The 17,052-nt window shown below is 28.9% G+C and overlaps 1 protein-coding gene across 3 annotated transcripts in view; it reads left to right on the plus strand.

Moving 5' to 3' along the window:
• Positions 1–17,052, plus strand: part of LOC126734678 (protein crumbs) — a 136,230-nt gene that overhangs the window by 73,958 nt on the left and 45,220 nt on the right. For all 3 annotated transcript variants that reach the window (XM_050438386.1, XM_050438388.1, XM_050438387.1), the window contains 8 exons: positions 4,084–4,255; positions 4,318–4,444; positions 5,301–5,399; positions 6,536–6,692; positions 6,749–6,934; positions 11,972–12,153; positions 13,390–13,549; positions 13,621–13,744. In XM_050438386.1, coding sequence (XP_050294343.1) covers positions 4,084–4,255; positions 4,318–4,444; positions 5,301–5,399; positions 6,536–6,692; positions 6,749–6,934; positions 11,972–12,153; positions 13,390–13,549; positions 13,621–13,744 — 1,207 coding nt within the window. The remainder of the gene's footprint in view (positions 1–4,083; positions 4,256–4,317; positions 4,445–5,300; positions 5,400–6,535; positions 6,693–6,748; positions 6,935–11,971; positions 12,154–13,389; positions 13,550–13,620; positions 13,745–17,052) is intronic.

Raw genomic sequence — 17,052 nt, forward strand, 5'->3', positions numbered from 1 at the left:
AAAAATGAGTTGGGTGTCAAACAAGATTCCCAGATTAGTAATAGTAAATATTTATCTTAAATTCTGAATAACTTTTGGAAGAGTAATTTTCTGTGAAAACGTTAAAAAATTTCTTTTAGGGTATTAAATTCCCTTTCTATAAGGATCTATATTTGTTCTTAGTTACAAAATTCTAAAATAAAAAGGTAAATCTAAAAAATATATCAATGTTTAAAGGTTGATTCTTCAGAAAGACTTTTTGTGGGGAATTTAATTTCTTATAAATATATGTGCAGATAGTTTTTTTTAAATTGATTACTTGGCAGCTTTGACGCAAAAATTAAAGCACAAATAAAAGCACAAATAAAAAATCGAAATTTAAGATGATAGACCTCTTAAGTAATATTAAGGGCTCAAACCTCCATATATTTTTTTTATCACCTTGAATAATATTTTCAATATATTTAAAAAAAAAATAGTCGATTAGTAGGCCGAGTCTAATATATAGGTTTACCTATCGCATGTTGTGGAATTCCAGCTAGGCTAGAACTAAGAGCTAACGGAAGAGTGTCATATTTGTATTTATTGAATTTATTATGTGATGTTAAGGGCTGAAGGTTCGAAAGAGCAACGTACTTAGATCAAACAAGTATATGTGGTTCTACAACATCCTTTATTAACTCACTTAAAACTAATTATTGAATACCTTGCCAACAAGAAAGCAATGGCAGCAATTTTATAATTTATTAACCTATTTCGTACATCACACATTTTCCGCAAAAAAAAATTAAAAAACTATGTGTTAGCATTGTTTTTTCATCAGCACTAATATTATACTAGTATCGTAGTATACATATATTTCAATAAAATTAATACTTACTCACTATATTTCTTAATTCTATTTTTATGGACTTCTACATATTTACCTTCAATATTTAAAATAACATTTACTTTTTGTCTCTTGCATCGTTCCAAGCCTTATGTTACTCGGAGTTATACAAGACTTTCCAAATAAAAGTTCAAAAGATGTATATGTACTCCAAGTATTTATACCCTCGGATATTTGCGTTCGAAGATATGCTGCTAAATGTTTATGCGAGTTTTCCAAAGCATCTAGTGTTTTATGGTGTTGTGCTGTGAAATGTAACTATTTTATTTTCAATAGCTGACAAGTTTCTTTAAAAATATTTAAGATTTTTTTTAAAAACCCCAAAAAACTCAATATATCATATTGCAATATCACATTTTTTGGTAATTTCGTAATCAGGTATATGTGCCTTATTATCGTGCACATAAACGGAGCTAAAAAACTCATAGTACAGTCGTGCTGTCATTAGAAATGGTCGAATGGATGCAAAAATTAGTTAGAGGATGAAATGTTGACAATAAGTTGTATGGGTTGAGAGAGATTACAAAAATTCCGAGGGTTTTTTAGGGGATGATTGGGAATGGTCTTGGATTGGCGCTACCCCTTTGCACTTACAACTTTGACTCCGTGAGATAAATTGTTCAGAAAAATCAGAGCTACCTTTTCTTCCACAGAGCCAAATTCATCCGAGTTGATTTAGAGGTTGTAAAAAAGGGTTGAAGTTTTGAAAAATTGGTTTTAAATTAATAACTTTCTTGTAAAAAATCTCACGAATTTTGTTTAAATAGCAAAGTTATAGCTCTCAAAAAGACGCGTACATTGATATATATATCGACTAGGCAAAAAATTATCAAAAAATCCAGAAAATTTTCATTTTGAAATAACTCGAAAACTATACATCAAAGAAAAAAGTGTTAGATGTACAGAAGGTGGAGAAAAATTTTACCTTCAATTTGATAGTAAAAGCAACCCTCAACTCTGTACGTAAATCATCCTTATGGGGGGTGAAAATTTTGAAAACCTTTTTTGGAGAAACTATCGACTGTACGATATTGCTTCTACGCAACAAATTGAAGCAAGAAGTCTAGGCTATAATTTTTTCATGATGATTTCATAATTAATCAAAGCGTCTCTTTGCTTTCTACAATTTTCCTATTGAAGACAAAGTTGAAAAATTCTTACCCGAGAAAAAACTGGTTTCTAATATGCGCCCCTTAATTTTACAGCCCTTAAAATGCAATTTATCACCTCTTTGCTGTGGAAGAAATGATAGATTAGACTTTTTGCTTTTTTACTGTCAAAAGTTCATCCTCTATCTAATTTTTGCATCCATTCTCATACAGCACGACTGTGCTATCAGCAAATAAACCAATGCTTGGCCATTATCAGCCATTCTACCACCATAAAAGATGCATTCAGTGAGATCAAAAGAAGTTTTACGCAGAAACTACGAGGGTTCTCAAAAACATTTTGTTCTATTTTATTCAAACGTAACTTACGTAACCAATAATCCCGATTAGTCAGAACCTTGTAAATAGCACGCAGGTTAGAGGATTGATCATAATCTTCCTGAGATCTAGATTGCACAAAAGATCTGTGAGCTACTTTTTTTAGCTCTATTATCAGTATTTTGGAAAATTAGAGCTCCTGTGAGATTTTACGGGTGTAAACAATGATAGTCCCTGATACATAATCTCACACCGACGATGCCTCTTTAATAGTTAAGTGGGTCAACGTCTCTTGCCAATCAAAGCCTCACAGAAACCCATAAAGTCCTCATTCCTAAAAATCATACAAATATTTAACTTCTTTAAGGTTTCTGTAACTAGTACATTTTAATTCACCGTGATGCTCCATATTGGCCAAAAACTAGATATAAAAATACATTTCAGCATGATTTTCTGATTTTTCTCCATCCGGCAAGAGGTAGATTATAAGTCTCTAAAGAGCATTATATTAATGTTTTGTTTTGTAGACATTTCCATTATTTTCGATGACATAGTAGTTCCACGTACTCCAGCAAAGTCTGCCAATATTTTAACCAAAAAAAAAGTGGAAATAAAACAGAATTATCAAATTAGCTATTTAAATAATTCTCAATTAATACACATAATTCAAGAAATAAATACAAATTTGTGTAAACTATTCTCAATCCAAATATAAGTTCAAAACTTCTGACCAAACTTTTAGTAGTTTTTTTTTAATACACGTTACAAGGTACAACGACAAAAAACAACTCTCTTGATTCTGTTTGACAATGGGAGACTATAATTATGAGGAGGTTTAGATTAACAAATATTTTAACAATTTATTAGTCTAGCCTCTCTTAATAACAAACAGTCAAACCATCTGTTCGGTTCTTATAAAAACGGAAACATTTTACATTCAAATAAGATATTATTTAAATTATGTGATATTAAATGAAATATAATTGTAGTTATCAACGTCATATATTTAACCATGACCTAATCTAAATTTGACCTAATTTAATTTATATTTTATTAACATTATATACCTAATATTAATAATTCGAATTTATTTTCAAACAGAACTATTATTACCAAATTAAATGAAAATTTTTATTTTTAAAGGTTCTTCTAGGATTATTCACAAATAGACCAGACATACATCTCCTTTAACTAGAGCATTTCTTTTTTCTTGATGAATTTATTCCAAGAGTTAATTTTAAACAAAATAAATCATTTTTTAAAAGTCCTAAAAGAATATATGCGCCTTTAGAATGTCCGATAAAAATACATTTTAAACATATCTTTAATTAAATCATAATTTAGCCTTAAGAAAGCGCTATTTAATTATGATACTTTAGGTTTGCTTTTTTAGTAAGATAGTGTTATATAATTTAAAGTTACGTGTTTCGTCTTCAGGTCGTCATTCATCATCGACTTTATTTATTCCGATACGATTCTGATGATGATGAGTGAACTCGAAATGCATAACTCTTTACAAAAGATTGGCATTTTCATTTGTGGAGAAAAGTCTTTCCGCCCTTCGCAACCCGCTATATTATAGTCACTCCACTTCAAGAATGGACTTCTACTTACAAATAGTTTTTTTTTTATTTCTGATAAAGATACATATTCCAACAATAGATACTTTTATACTAGTTTTATTTTATTAGAAAAATAAAAATGTTTTTCATTTTAAAGTGGTTTAGATTAAGCAACAAAATGTGCCTCTAAATGATCATTTGTTTAAAATTTCATTTTTTTTTCTAGGTTTGCGTTGATTTAATTAACGACTACGAATGTCGCTGTCCCCTGGGATTTGATGGAGACGATTGCAGCGTGGACTTGGATCCTTGTTCGAAAGACCCTTGCACCAATGGCACTTGCGTTACTGACAGAAATAGCAACGAATGGACGTGCAAATGTAAACCAGGGTTCACCGGTAAGTTTTTTGAAACCATGAGATTTTTATGCCCTTGTAACGTTTGACATTTGTGTTTTAAGGTCACCTCTGTGATATGGATATTGACGAATGCAACATCCCCAATACCAACATTTGCACCACAGGGTTGTGTGTTAATACAATAGGCAGTTTTAAGTGTTATTGTGAGCCTGGATTTACTGGCTTGAGGTAGGAAGAAAAACTACCCATTCTATATCAAAATAAGTCAGTTTTATTTATTTATTCACAAAAAAATTATTGATATACGCCACACACTTTAAACTGTGAAATCTAAAACACTAATTGAAATATCCTTAGCAGATATAAATAATAATATTCCGAATAATTTGTTTTTTTAAGCAGTAGGTGTCCGTCCAATGTTGTTTGTAGTCTGAAATAAAAAAAAATTATTTAAATATAAAATCATCATTGTCATCGTTAAATAACAAATAAAATATTCAAAAGAATATTTTCTCCAAACATTGGCCAAGCGTTAAACCAGTCCAAGTAAGAGGTTTATAAATATATTCCTTTTCAAAAAAATCCAATATCTCAAAAACAAATAAAATCTTCATAAAACTATAATATGCAGGTAAATATTATCTACAAATGTTTTTATCTTGCCTGTCTTGAGATTTTTCTCATTTTTATAGTAATGCATGGAAAGAAAAAATTAACTACACATTTATTTCAGGATTGAAATAGTACTTACAAATTAGTCTATTATCAGTTTATATTTTTTTCTTTATTAATTTAGACTAGTTTTCTTAATTTTAGTTCTCGAAACACGCAATCCTTCTTAAATTAGATGAATTTACGACCCAATATTGATTTTTCCACTTTTGGTTTGTTTCGACTACTTCGAGCAAATATTAAAATATTGTATTTCTTTATGTTTTGGATTACTTTGATTAGATATGTATATCTTAAAGTAATTTTTTATATTTTTATTTTTATTTTATATATTTTGCTTATTAATTGGTTTATATATAACTTGCAAACATATACATTTGCATTTCTATGACTAATAACTTAAACATTTTAGGTGTGAAGTTGATATAGACGAATGCCTACCAAGACCTTGCCAAAATCACGCTACATGCATCGATATGGTTAATAATTATAGTTGTATATGTCAACCAGGGTGAGTATTATTTGCCCTTTTTAATTTCAATTAATTAACTTGTATATATACTCCAACTTGAACCAATCGGTCCTTCAAAATAAGAAGTTCATTCGAACATGTGCTCGAAATTACCAAATTCCTGAATGGACATTGAAAAATAATTAAAATATTTGTAATTGCAACAGTTTAAACTATTCTAAATAACAGTTTCTAACAATAGTTAAAAATGTTCTATTTTTCGCTTAAATTCAAGTACCATTAGATATAACAGTACCAAAACAAAAACTAATTGCATTACCTAACTCCTAAAATTACTTGGGAACATTTTATCTTTTTGGGTTTAGTAATAAGTGTTTGTTTTTTCCATTTCTAGGTCCGATAATTTTTATCTTTAAGCGAAAGCTTCTTAAGCAGACTTTATTATACTGTGAAAAGTGTATTTGGATTATGGACTATTAAAACAATTAATCTTAATTGTCACTTTTATTTATTTAACATTAATGGCGGAATCATTGGATGAAACGATTACCTAAATTTCATATAATAAAATGCTTTTCTATTTATATTAACATTCCGTTGTAACATTTTCATTTTAATTTAACTTTTTTAAATTAAAATGAATATTTCATAGTAAAAATGATTTGTTAAAATTGCGAATTACGCTGTTTAGATCTGCGAATATTTTTAATTTTTTCACTTTCACCTATTAATCAAACTGAAACCAGATAAATCCAAATATCTCGCCTAAGGTTTAGTTTAGCGACTTTAACAAAGCATAGACGACTTTTTAGCAGTTTAAATAGGTGAAACTACAAAAAAACTGTTTTAAACAGAACGATGTAATTTTTCCTAGAGAAGAAGTATGTTTATATGATGTGTTTTTAATATTATGGTTATATTATTAGTTATAGTATTTATTATGTTATCGTCTTTAAAAAGTGACAACTATAATTATTATTTTTTGATTTACGTAAATATCTTTTGATTATGGTCCTAAAATTTTAAGAAAAAAATTATTTGATTTTAATAGCAGGTTATATATTTAATTAGCACTTTCTAAAACTTTTCTTACATTTTTAAGTTTTAAATTTTTCTCTCCTTATTTTGACAAATATACAAAAATAAATATTCTTATATAAACACACTTTTTACAGCTACGAAGGTAGGAACTGCAGTCAGGAAATAGACGAATGTGCTTCAAACCCTTGCGAGGGAGGTGCCACTTGTAAAGATCAAATTAACGACTTTTCTTGCATTTGTCCCCCTGGATTGACCGGGAAAACTTGCAGTACAAATATTGATGATTGTGAGGTAGGATTCGCAAAAACTTGTGATAAATTGTTGTAAAATTGGTTAAATTTTTTTAGTCAAACCCATGTCATAATGATGCTCAATGTATCGACGGACTGAACGAATACACTTGCAACTGTACGGATACTGGCTATGAAGGCGAACATTGTGAGATTAATATTGACGATTGCAAGGGTAACCCGTGTCTGAACGGCGCAGAGTGCCTGGATAGCGTCAAAGATTATGAGTGTAAATGTCATCGTGTAAGTAGTTTCAGTCATTCGCCTTTTTACAATAGTTAAAAATTTTAAAAATAATCTAGTTAGCTTATTCAGTAAGGGTTAATAAAGTTTTTATCCTACCTTGCTTATTATACGAAATTCTTAGAATTCAAAAAGACAGAATACAGGTTGTTAATAATAATAACATTTATAATTAGTTACCTATTTTGTTGGGTATTATATCATTATTTTAGAAAATCTCATACACTTTCGTTATATTTAATTTAAAGTCCAATAATTCTTTAATATAATAATTTACTTGAGGTATAACAGATTTTTTTATACTGGCAGGAGCTGAGGTTTTATCTATCGATGTTTAAAATGGTTTCTTCTTTTCAATATCCTACCTAACCTTATTTTTTTATTAAAATATCAAAAGAACAAAAAACCTATTTATTGAATAAGAAAACCTGATTTCAATCAACGTTTCGGTCGTTAAATCTACTACCGTTATCAAGGTAAATAAATTAAATTAACATATTACATTGTTATTTAATTAGTTTTCATTAAAAGTTTTTTTTTGTTATTAGATATCGTAATATATCTTGCGATTAAGTAAATCTTATTTTAATTTTTTTAGTAATTTTTAATTTTATCAGAAACCCCAAGAATAAATGGTAAAATAAGATTTGTGGCAAAAAGTAGTTGATTTAATTTTATACGGGAATTGTCATACTTTTTAAAGTAATTTAATAAAAGTTAAGATATTTTTATTAAATCTTTTTCAGTTTAATTTTGTTTATTACAAAAATTATTTGCACGATCATATAAACTTTTTACCACTCTTCCCTTTACCATTATTAGATGAATTAAAATTAAGATATCTTTTAATATAAATTGGTTTACTGCAAATTCTAAAATCAAAATTTTGTTAAAAATCTTTTATTAAAATATCAAGAAAAGGAAGATTACTGCTAAATTTTATAGTAGACTGATTAAGATTTTAAGATTAAATACAGTAGATGCATTGAAAAGGCAAGAGTGCAACTGAGAAGGATATTCCAAATATTTAAAGAATATGTATGAAATATGGATTGGTTGAAATAAGTAATGTTTTTATTCTTAATGAAGACATTATTTATTTACTTTTCTATTAATATAAGATTAAGGCAAGGCTGAGACATAATTTTTAATTTATTAAGAAAAAGTTAAAATAAAGCAGGTTGGATATCAGAGGGTATTACCCAGGCCATATGTAAATGATTTCTCGAATTGATGTCGATGAATCGCAAATTAAGGGTGGTGATATTTTCAAATAGATGTTGAGAAGACTCAGTTTTATTATACAGGGTGTCCAGTTTAATATGATGAGATTGGAAAACCTTAGACACATGGTGGACCAAATGAGGAGAAAGTTGCGCAATCAAGTGCTAGAAATAATTTGTCATCTGTTTCTTTGAACTCTACTTCTAGCGGAATAGCAACGGATATTCCACGAAATTTTCAGGGTGGCGGTAAGAACTTCTATTTTTCTTCTGGGCGTCATATTGAATTTTTGTTTTTTAAATTGTCTTTGATAACCATTGTATCTGGTTGTACCATCATCAGCTATGTATAACATGTTTATGTGCGGTCAAGATAAATACATAATTAAAATTAACTTAACAAACTTAAGATTTCATGGTAGAAGGCTTTGATATTTTAGTTAAATATTACTTTAAATAATTATTAATCATACAACGAACACTGTAACTGAACAATGAACATTATAGGGTTAAAGTAGATGTACAAAAAAGTCACCGTTTTCTGGCACGCACAACATACATCTTAGAACATGAAAGACTAGAATTAGTAAACAACAACTTTGTTTGAGTTCAACATGTGCTCAGGATGGTGTTTTATTTACAAACATGTTCACCGATTCTCTGTTGTCAAGTTTATACATATTTTCAAAACAGGAAATTTTCAGCTATTATTAACATTCGTATTCCTAAAACCCCTTCTAAAAAATTTGGAATGGCAATACCGCAAAACTGATGCTGATGTCATCTTGCGAAATGTCATTTTGTCAGAATGTTTTGTGTTTACATTCGACATTTGTGAACTTCTGTATTTTTTCTTTAGTTTTTGGTTGAAAAAGTTCTCATCTGAGTGTTTTTGTGAACTGTTAGGACGCTAAAAACTTGTGCCGTTTCTGCTGCTCCATGGTAAAAAGGTGATTCAAGCCTATCTTACCGTAAATACCGATACTGTCATAACATTAAATCAAAAGAGAACCGTTATAATAAACATAAAATAGGGGATCAAAGAAATAAAAACTTATTAAGAAATCTATAATAATTGTAAAATATTTAATTTGCATAAAAATGCGGTGAATAATGGTAAATAATGACCCAACGATTTTGCAAAAAAAAATTTGCTTAAAAGGAGTACGGTCTGAACATTTTAAAACAAAATAATTTTTCGATGAACCATATTTTGCCTTAAAAAAATCAAAAAAACTTCTTACTAAATTACGTCATTTTTAAAACATTGCTATGCAAAAGCTATTCTATATGTAAATTTTATTATAAGAGGATATGCGACAGTGTTGCCATACTGGACAAAAATCCATAAAGTTTAGGTAAAATTCGGCAGTTATTAACAAAGTTAATGGAACGAATAAATTTCGGTTTTCACTTGGAAAACTTACAAGCTGTAAGTGAATTTTCTATTGTTTAATGTATTTTAGCATGGAATATCTATTTATTTATTTATTTTTTTTATTTTTTTTTTAAACTTAAGGGGTAAGGATCCCTCATTTGATATATAAAATTTAAGAGTGTAAGGGCTGGTATGTAATTAACCCAACTCAACAAACCCAACCCATCCCATATCAACTCAACCCATCCCATCCCATTATGTCAATTAATTTGTCGCATTCGCCTGCGGCTCATGCAACAAAATGTAAGATGGTGACACAAGTTACTATAAAGTCCTTGTATAAAAAAATCGACATGGAAATAAAACTTTAAAAAAAGTAAACTAACTGGCCTGACACCTTTATGTAATAAAATAATATATAAGGAATGAAAGCTAAGAAAATAGCTTTACAATCCGGCAACGCTATAGTGATTGGTTTGATTCTCCTGAATAAGTTGTGTGTCAAATGTCAATAATTTGACATTTATTTATAAACGTCAACTTTCCTAAATTAAAGGAAGCAATTTGGTAAACAACTTTAAAAGTGTTGTTGTTTTTGTTGTTGTTAATAGTTATATATTCTTTATTTAACTTAAATGTTATTTTTAATAGTTATATATTCTTTATTTAATATAGGAATAAAGTAAAAATATTATAGATCAATATAAAAGTCATTAGTCCGCTATAATACTCTAGTATACTTTTAATGTTTGTGTCCATAAGTAAATAGAAGCATAGGAAAATCATGGTCCATTATAATATAAATTTTCGTTTTTTTTTGTTAAAAAATAGCTCATTCATAAAAAATGTTGTCTTAATTTAATGGACAAAAAATCTAAAGCTGGTTAAGATTTCTTGTGTCGGTAGATTTGACAATTCGATCGAGCCGCGTTGCGATGTTGTTGGCTTTTTCTCTGATATACGATATCTGCACTCATTTAATTTTGGATATTGACTTCTTTGTATTGTTTTGTGCCTGACAAAATTAGTGACAAATTTTTATGATGTTATTTAAGTGTTTTTGCTGTTTCTACTTAAGCATTTGGCATCATTGCATTAGGGATGTTGCAAGCAAATAAACTGCCCATAGTTCCGCGGCAATGCTAATTCTAGCCTTTCAATGTTCTGAGATATACATCGTGTCACTACTGCTTTTGCGTCACTCACAGGATTTTCTGAGGAAATCCCATGGAAAAAAATCAAGCGGTGTTATGTCAGGAATCGGCAGGCCATCTTATTGGTCCCAGGTTGCCTGTTGGGAAATTCCTTATTTTAAAATTCTGTGATAATATGTTTATTATGTGGCATGACATCTTTGATTTGATTGATAATATAAGTTTTGCTAGTTAACTACTGGAACCTCCAGTGGTTTCGCTACATACGGTTGTAAGAGGTTCAATTATTTCTCGGAATTTAATTTTTAATAAAAAATAAAAGAAGTCACCGCTGTTGTCAATTAGACGTGAATACGTACGAAGTATCTCAACTACGCTTTATATTTCGGAATATTCTTTATTTTCGTTTGGAAGTTTGTTTTTCTTTACCTTAGCAGAGCTCCCATAAGCTACAAGGTTGTCTTTCAGATTCCTAAACATAGCTCTACCAGGTTGTCATCTTTCTGGATATTTATTTAAATGCATTTCTTCGGGTTCCGCTTCTTTTCAACGATAGATAATAAAACATTAATTACACACGATCAAAGCCTACTATCATGAAATCGTAATTTTAATTAGGGAAAATTGGATTTGAAATTAATTTAAGTTGAAGAGCATTTCTAAGGGAGAATTTGAAAATGCAAAAATTCAATATGGCGCCCGTAAGAAAAAAAAGTTGCTTCGGCCTCCTTCAACACAGTAGAGCTATATTATTTTTTATTTTATTTTCAAATTCATGGTAATTTCTCACCCCTACCTTGATAATATCATTATTGTAAGATATAAAGGATTTTTTTAAATGCACCTTTTTCTGTTTTTTCCCTTTATTTCTTGTAATTTTAACCTAAATAGCCTTATTTTATAGATTCAGGCTTGTAAAGTTTATTTCTATTTTTTTTCTAACTAGTTTAAGAATAATTTCGACATTTAAAAGCAAATTTGTTTCTTGGCATGATACATAATTAACTATGACTTGTATGGGGTGGCATCATTACGGCTTTTTACCATTTTAAGAGGTCATAACTGTTTTTTACGTGTTATAGTTCAATAGACCAACTAAATCCCAACTGACCTCGACTTTTTTTAATATGTGGGATTTGGAGCCCACTTTAAAGTGGGAGAGGTTAGATTAAGTGCTAAAAATGTCTCTGGAAAACCAAAATAAGTAATTTCCAGTGGAGCACCCTATACTATAGACTTGTTTTATAATTAATATTTTTTATAATATTAAATTTTATTTTAGGGTTACGAGGGTAAAAACTGTGAAGTGGACATAAACGAGTGCGAAAATAACCCTTGCAAAAACGAGGGTGTTTGCCTAGAAAAATCAAATATGACTCTTTATAGTTCCGAATTTGTGGCAAATATGGGCATTGAACTACCAGACGCATTCCAAAGACCATTTTCTTTCGATAGGGCAGAAGGGTAAGTAATCTAAAGTAATTTAATCAATTTTTCTTTAGTAGGCTTGACAAATTTTATTAATAATACTACTCCAGATTATAAAAAAGGATATAAATTTCATATTTCAATCAAAATTATCAAGTACAAAATATTGAAAAAATTGTTTTGTCTTTTTCAAGTTTTAAAATATAATAAAATGCTTCTAAAACGATCGTGATTTCAATTTTCCAAAATGATCAGTTATTTGCGAAATATTTGGTAAAGTTATGAATGTAAATATAGCAAGTTCAAGACACTGAAAAAAGACAAAAAAAAATGTATTTTTGTTTTTTTAAATTTTAAAATATAATAAAATACTTCCAAAATTGATAAGGTTCAGAAAAAAGTTAATAAAATACTACAAATTATATGCCAAAAAGGATATAAGATTATGAAATATAGTATTAAAGACCAAGAGGTTAATTAAAATATGGTCCAATTTTCTTATGCGGTGTTTAGCTAATATTTCTGCATGAAAAACTTATTGACAATAACTTAATGAATTTATAAATTCATTAGAATTGACTATTAAGTAGTTACTAAAAATGAAGCTAATGCTTTGGTTCAGCGAAGAATTAGCATAACTTTTATTAACAGTCTCCAAATTTCATTTTATGGTAATTTTAGCCCAAAGAGTAAAATGTAAAATATAACTAGTAATACAAAGAAAAATATAAATATTATGGTTGGTTTTAAAAGAGAAATTGAATTTTATACTAAAATTTAAATACTAATTTATTAACTAAAATGTCGCTCGTTCAATTCTACAGAGGTATAACGTTAATTGCTTTAAACTAATATTAAATGAAAAAATATAATAATGTCAATTCATGTTAAAATTATACTTTGATGGTGTCCAAAAAAGTACCCAATAAACTTGTAAGGGATCAATCTAGGCAAATAAAAAAATGTATAGTCTTCGACGTTTCACATTATTTGTATTTTATGTAGCAATTTTATTATATAAAGATATGGCTCAAAATAAAAAAAAAATTAGATATGGTTTGTAAAGCTTTTTCCCTTTTTAACAAAATGTAAATCGTATTTTAAAGTAAGTAATTATAAGTACTATTAAAGTGATATTTTTTACCATATTTTAATTTTCTTGGAATATACTACATTAAGCATTCATTTAAATTAAGCATAACTAAAAAGAAAAATATATACCAAAACGAACAGAATCGCAATTAATATCGAACAATTATTGCTTTTTTTTAGGTACGAATGTCTTTGCGTACCAGGCGTAACAGGAGAAAACTGCGAAACAAACATAAACGAATGCGAATCGAACCCCTGTCAGTTCGGTTCTTGCGTGGATAAGATCGGAGGTTACGTTTGTGAGTGCGAGATGGGATATGAAGGCATCCACTGCGAACAGGTATAATTTCTTTTTAATATATATATAAAAAAAATATAGATTAATTTTGCTTATAAATAATATTTGTATAGGATATAGACGAATGTGAAAGATATGATCCGTGTCAGAGAGGCAGTTGCATTGATAGGGTGGCCAATTACTTTTGTGTCTGCGAACCTGATTATGGTGGAAAAAATTGCTCAGTTTTACTTACAGGTAAGAATTAATTTCTTTTTATTTAAAGACAAATTAAATTTATATTTTATCAACTAGAGAAATAAATAAATAGATGATGTTGGTATTATATACTTATTTCACAAGCGTGTATCTTTATATTATATTAAATTTAAAAAAAGTTATATAAATATGAAATAAATATTATCGTAATAAGATGATACCTCTTAATACTCGATTTTCTGAGGCAACAAAGGATACATCCTGATAATATGAAAAGTTTTAGGGTATCTCAGTATATCCTGATCTCTATCGTATTTATTTAACTTCCTGTTATTTTATATGCTATTGATTTTCCTCAGAACATAAAAGCACAATAATGTAGCGTTTAAGTAATATGGAACTAAAGTATTTTCCCTGCTTAAGTTTGTAAGATAACCTGTATGTGTTTATGATAAAAAATAATAATAACAAATTAGCAGTTATATGTATTGTTGGTTTTTTAATTCTATCTGCAGCTATACCGAGGAAACATAGAAATACAGTGTGTATTAGCCAAATGGGATAATATCCATTATAAATAAATAGCGACATTTTCGAAAAAACGCTCAGAATTACGTCGATTGGTATTTTTACGTCGATTCTTTTTTTCAACAAAAAAAATTATACAGAGTGTCATGTAACAGTGGTCAATAGTCAACTTTTTTATTTTAAATGCAACACCCTGTATATTGCTTAATTTTTGGGTTCTCCAGAATATTCTAGACATATTTCATGTATAATTTCCTATACTAATTTTCAACTATTTGAGAGATATTAATTGTTTTCCGATTTATAGCAAAAATTAACATAAAGAAAAAAGAAAATTATTTAGTTACATAAATTGGTTACAACATCCTCAAAAACTAATAAGGTAATACTATTTATCTCTTGATTAAACGAAAAAAAAAACATTAATGTCAATGTAGGACATTAGATGTCAAGGGGTTTAGTTTTATAGATAATATTTTCAACGTATCCTCATAAAAAGAAGTCTAATGATGTCAGATCAGGGGATCGCGCTGGACATTCAATCGGTCCTCATCTTCCTATCCACCGATTTGAAAATATTCGATTGAGGTACTACGATCTTGATTTGATAATGGGCTCCATCTTGCTGAAACCATATAATATTAGTAATATTAGTATACCGAGGAAACATAGATATACAGTGTGTATTAGCCAAATGGGATAATATCCATCATAAATAAATAGCGACATTTTCGAAAAAACGCTCAGAATTACGTCGATTCTTTTTTTCAACAAAAAAAATTATACAGAGTGTCATCTAACAGTGGTTAATAGTCAACTTTTTTATTTTAAATGCAACACCCTGTATATTGCTTAATTCTTGGGTTCTCCAGAATATTCTAGACATATTTCATGTATAATTTCCTATACTAATTTTCAACTATTTGAGAGATATTAATTGTTTTCCGATTTATAGCAAAAATTAACATAAAGAAAAAAGAAAATTATTTAGTTACATAAATTGGTTACAACATCCTCAAAAACTAAAAAGGTAATACTATTTATCTCTTGATTAAACGAAAAAAAAACATTAATGTCAATGTAGGACATTAGATGTCAAGGGGTTTAGTTTTATAGATAATATTTTCAACGTATCCTCATAAAAAGAAGTCTAATGATGTCAGATCAGGGGATCGCGCTGGACATTCAATCGGTCCTCATCTTCCTATCCACCGATTTGAAAATATTCGATTGAGGTACTACGATCTTGATTTGATAATGGGCTCCATCTTGCTGAAACCATATAATATTAGTTGCAATTTATGCGTTTGCTGGATCACGATATAAGTTTATAAAAGTTGACAAATGGTTAAAGCAGTGTTAAATAATTATTACCATTCAAATTGCTATCGATGAACAAGGAACCTACGATATGATCTCCAACAATTCTTGCCCAAACATTAACCTTGTCAGTGTGTTGGGTATATTTTTCTTTCATCCAGTGAAGATTTTCTTTAGACCAATTTTGTCGATAGTATGACCACATGCTCTGTTTCGATCTTACCGTGATCCAACTTTGCCATCATTTGTTAATCCGTTCTATCAAAATCGTCTTTCATGAGTTCCTGAGTTGTTGTCAATTTATAGGGATGCATTTTACTATCTTTTAATGTCCGAATAATCGATGAATGGCTGATATCGAACCTTGGCGCTGCTTTTTGACCCGAAGCAGTGGAATTTCCTCCAACTTAAGCAAAATATCCAATTTGGTATCGTCACTTATTGCATTTGCAACTGCTTTTTTAATATGCCTCAGATGTCCAAGCTCGCGAAACGGCTTTTCTATTTTACTAGTCGTCTTTTGGGATATATGTAGGATGAAAATTGGGAAATTTTGCATGGAATAAGCGAGCCCTTGTGTTTGTGTGTTATCTCCCTAACCAATCATCTGTACTGTTAAATGAACCAGTTTCTGATAAGCAGTTAACAAAATTCAAACGACTATGACACTGATAACTATTGCTGACAGACAATAATTTTCAAGACCAAGCATCTTAAATTAAATTAAAGAACACAAATTTATAATTTTTTAATCTCATATCAGTAAGAAGGTATGTTGAAATGGTTAATGTTTAGTTTTCCAGTAAACAGTAAAACTGAAATGGCAAATAGATATTGAGTATGTTGTTATGAACTTTGTTATGAAAACACATATAAACTTTGTTATGAAAACACATAATATCTCCAAAACAGTTGAAAATTGATATAAGACATTCTACATGAAACATGTCCAGAATATTCTAAAAAATCCACAAATTGAGTATTATACAGGGTGTCGCATTTAAAATAAGAATGTTGATATTGATCACTGCTACATGACATACCCTGTATATTTTTTTTTTGTTAAAAAAATGTCAATAAGCTAAAATACCTATTGACGTATTTGAGTGTTTGTTCAAAGTTTTCGAGAATGCTCCCAGTTATTTATTATAAAATTTATTCCATTTGGCTAATACACACGGTTTATAATATACATAGTAATAGCAAAAATTCGCAATTACGTTAGCAATATTGGTACATGAAATCATATACGGGATTATCGAACTTGACAGTGGATCTGAGGGTTGGGCAATTCTTGCAATGTGAACTTTTGGTTAGTTAATAAATATACAATGCAATGAGAACTTATACAATTATTAAAACAAAATTAATATAGCATTTAAAATGTTACGTAAGATAGAAATTTATGGATTAAAAATCTTAGGTTTTTTATTTACATAAAGTACCTGTTGATCCCACTAAGGTTCATCAATTACAATTTCTAAATATTTGATCTGAGC

This window comes from Anthonomus grandis, chromosome 3, assembly GCF_022605725.1.
Source record: "Anthonomus grandis grandis chromosome 3, icAntGran1.3, whole genome shotgun sequence".
In the NCBI taxonomy this organism is placed as follows: Eukaryota; Metazoa; Arthropoda; class Insecta; order Coleoptera; family Curculionidae; genus Anthonomus; species Anthonomus grandis.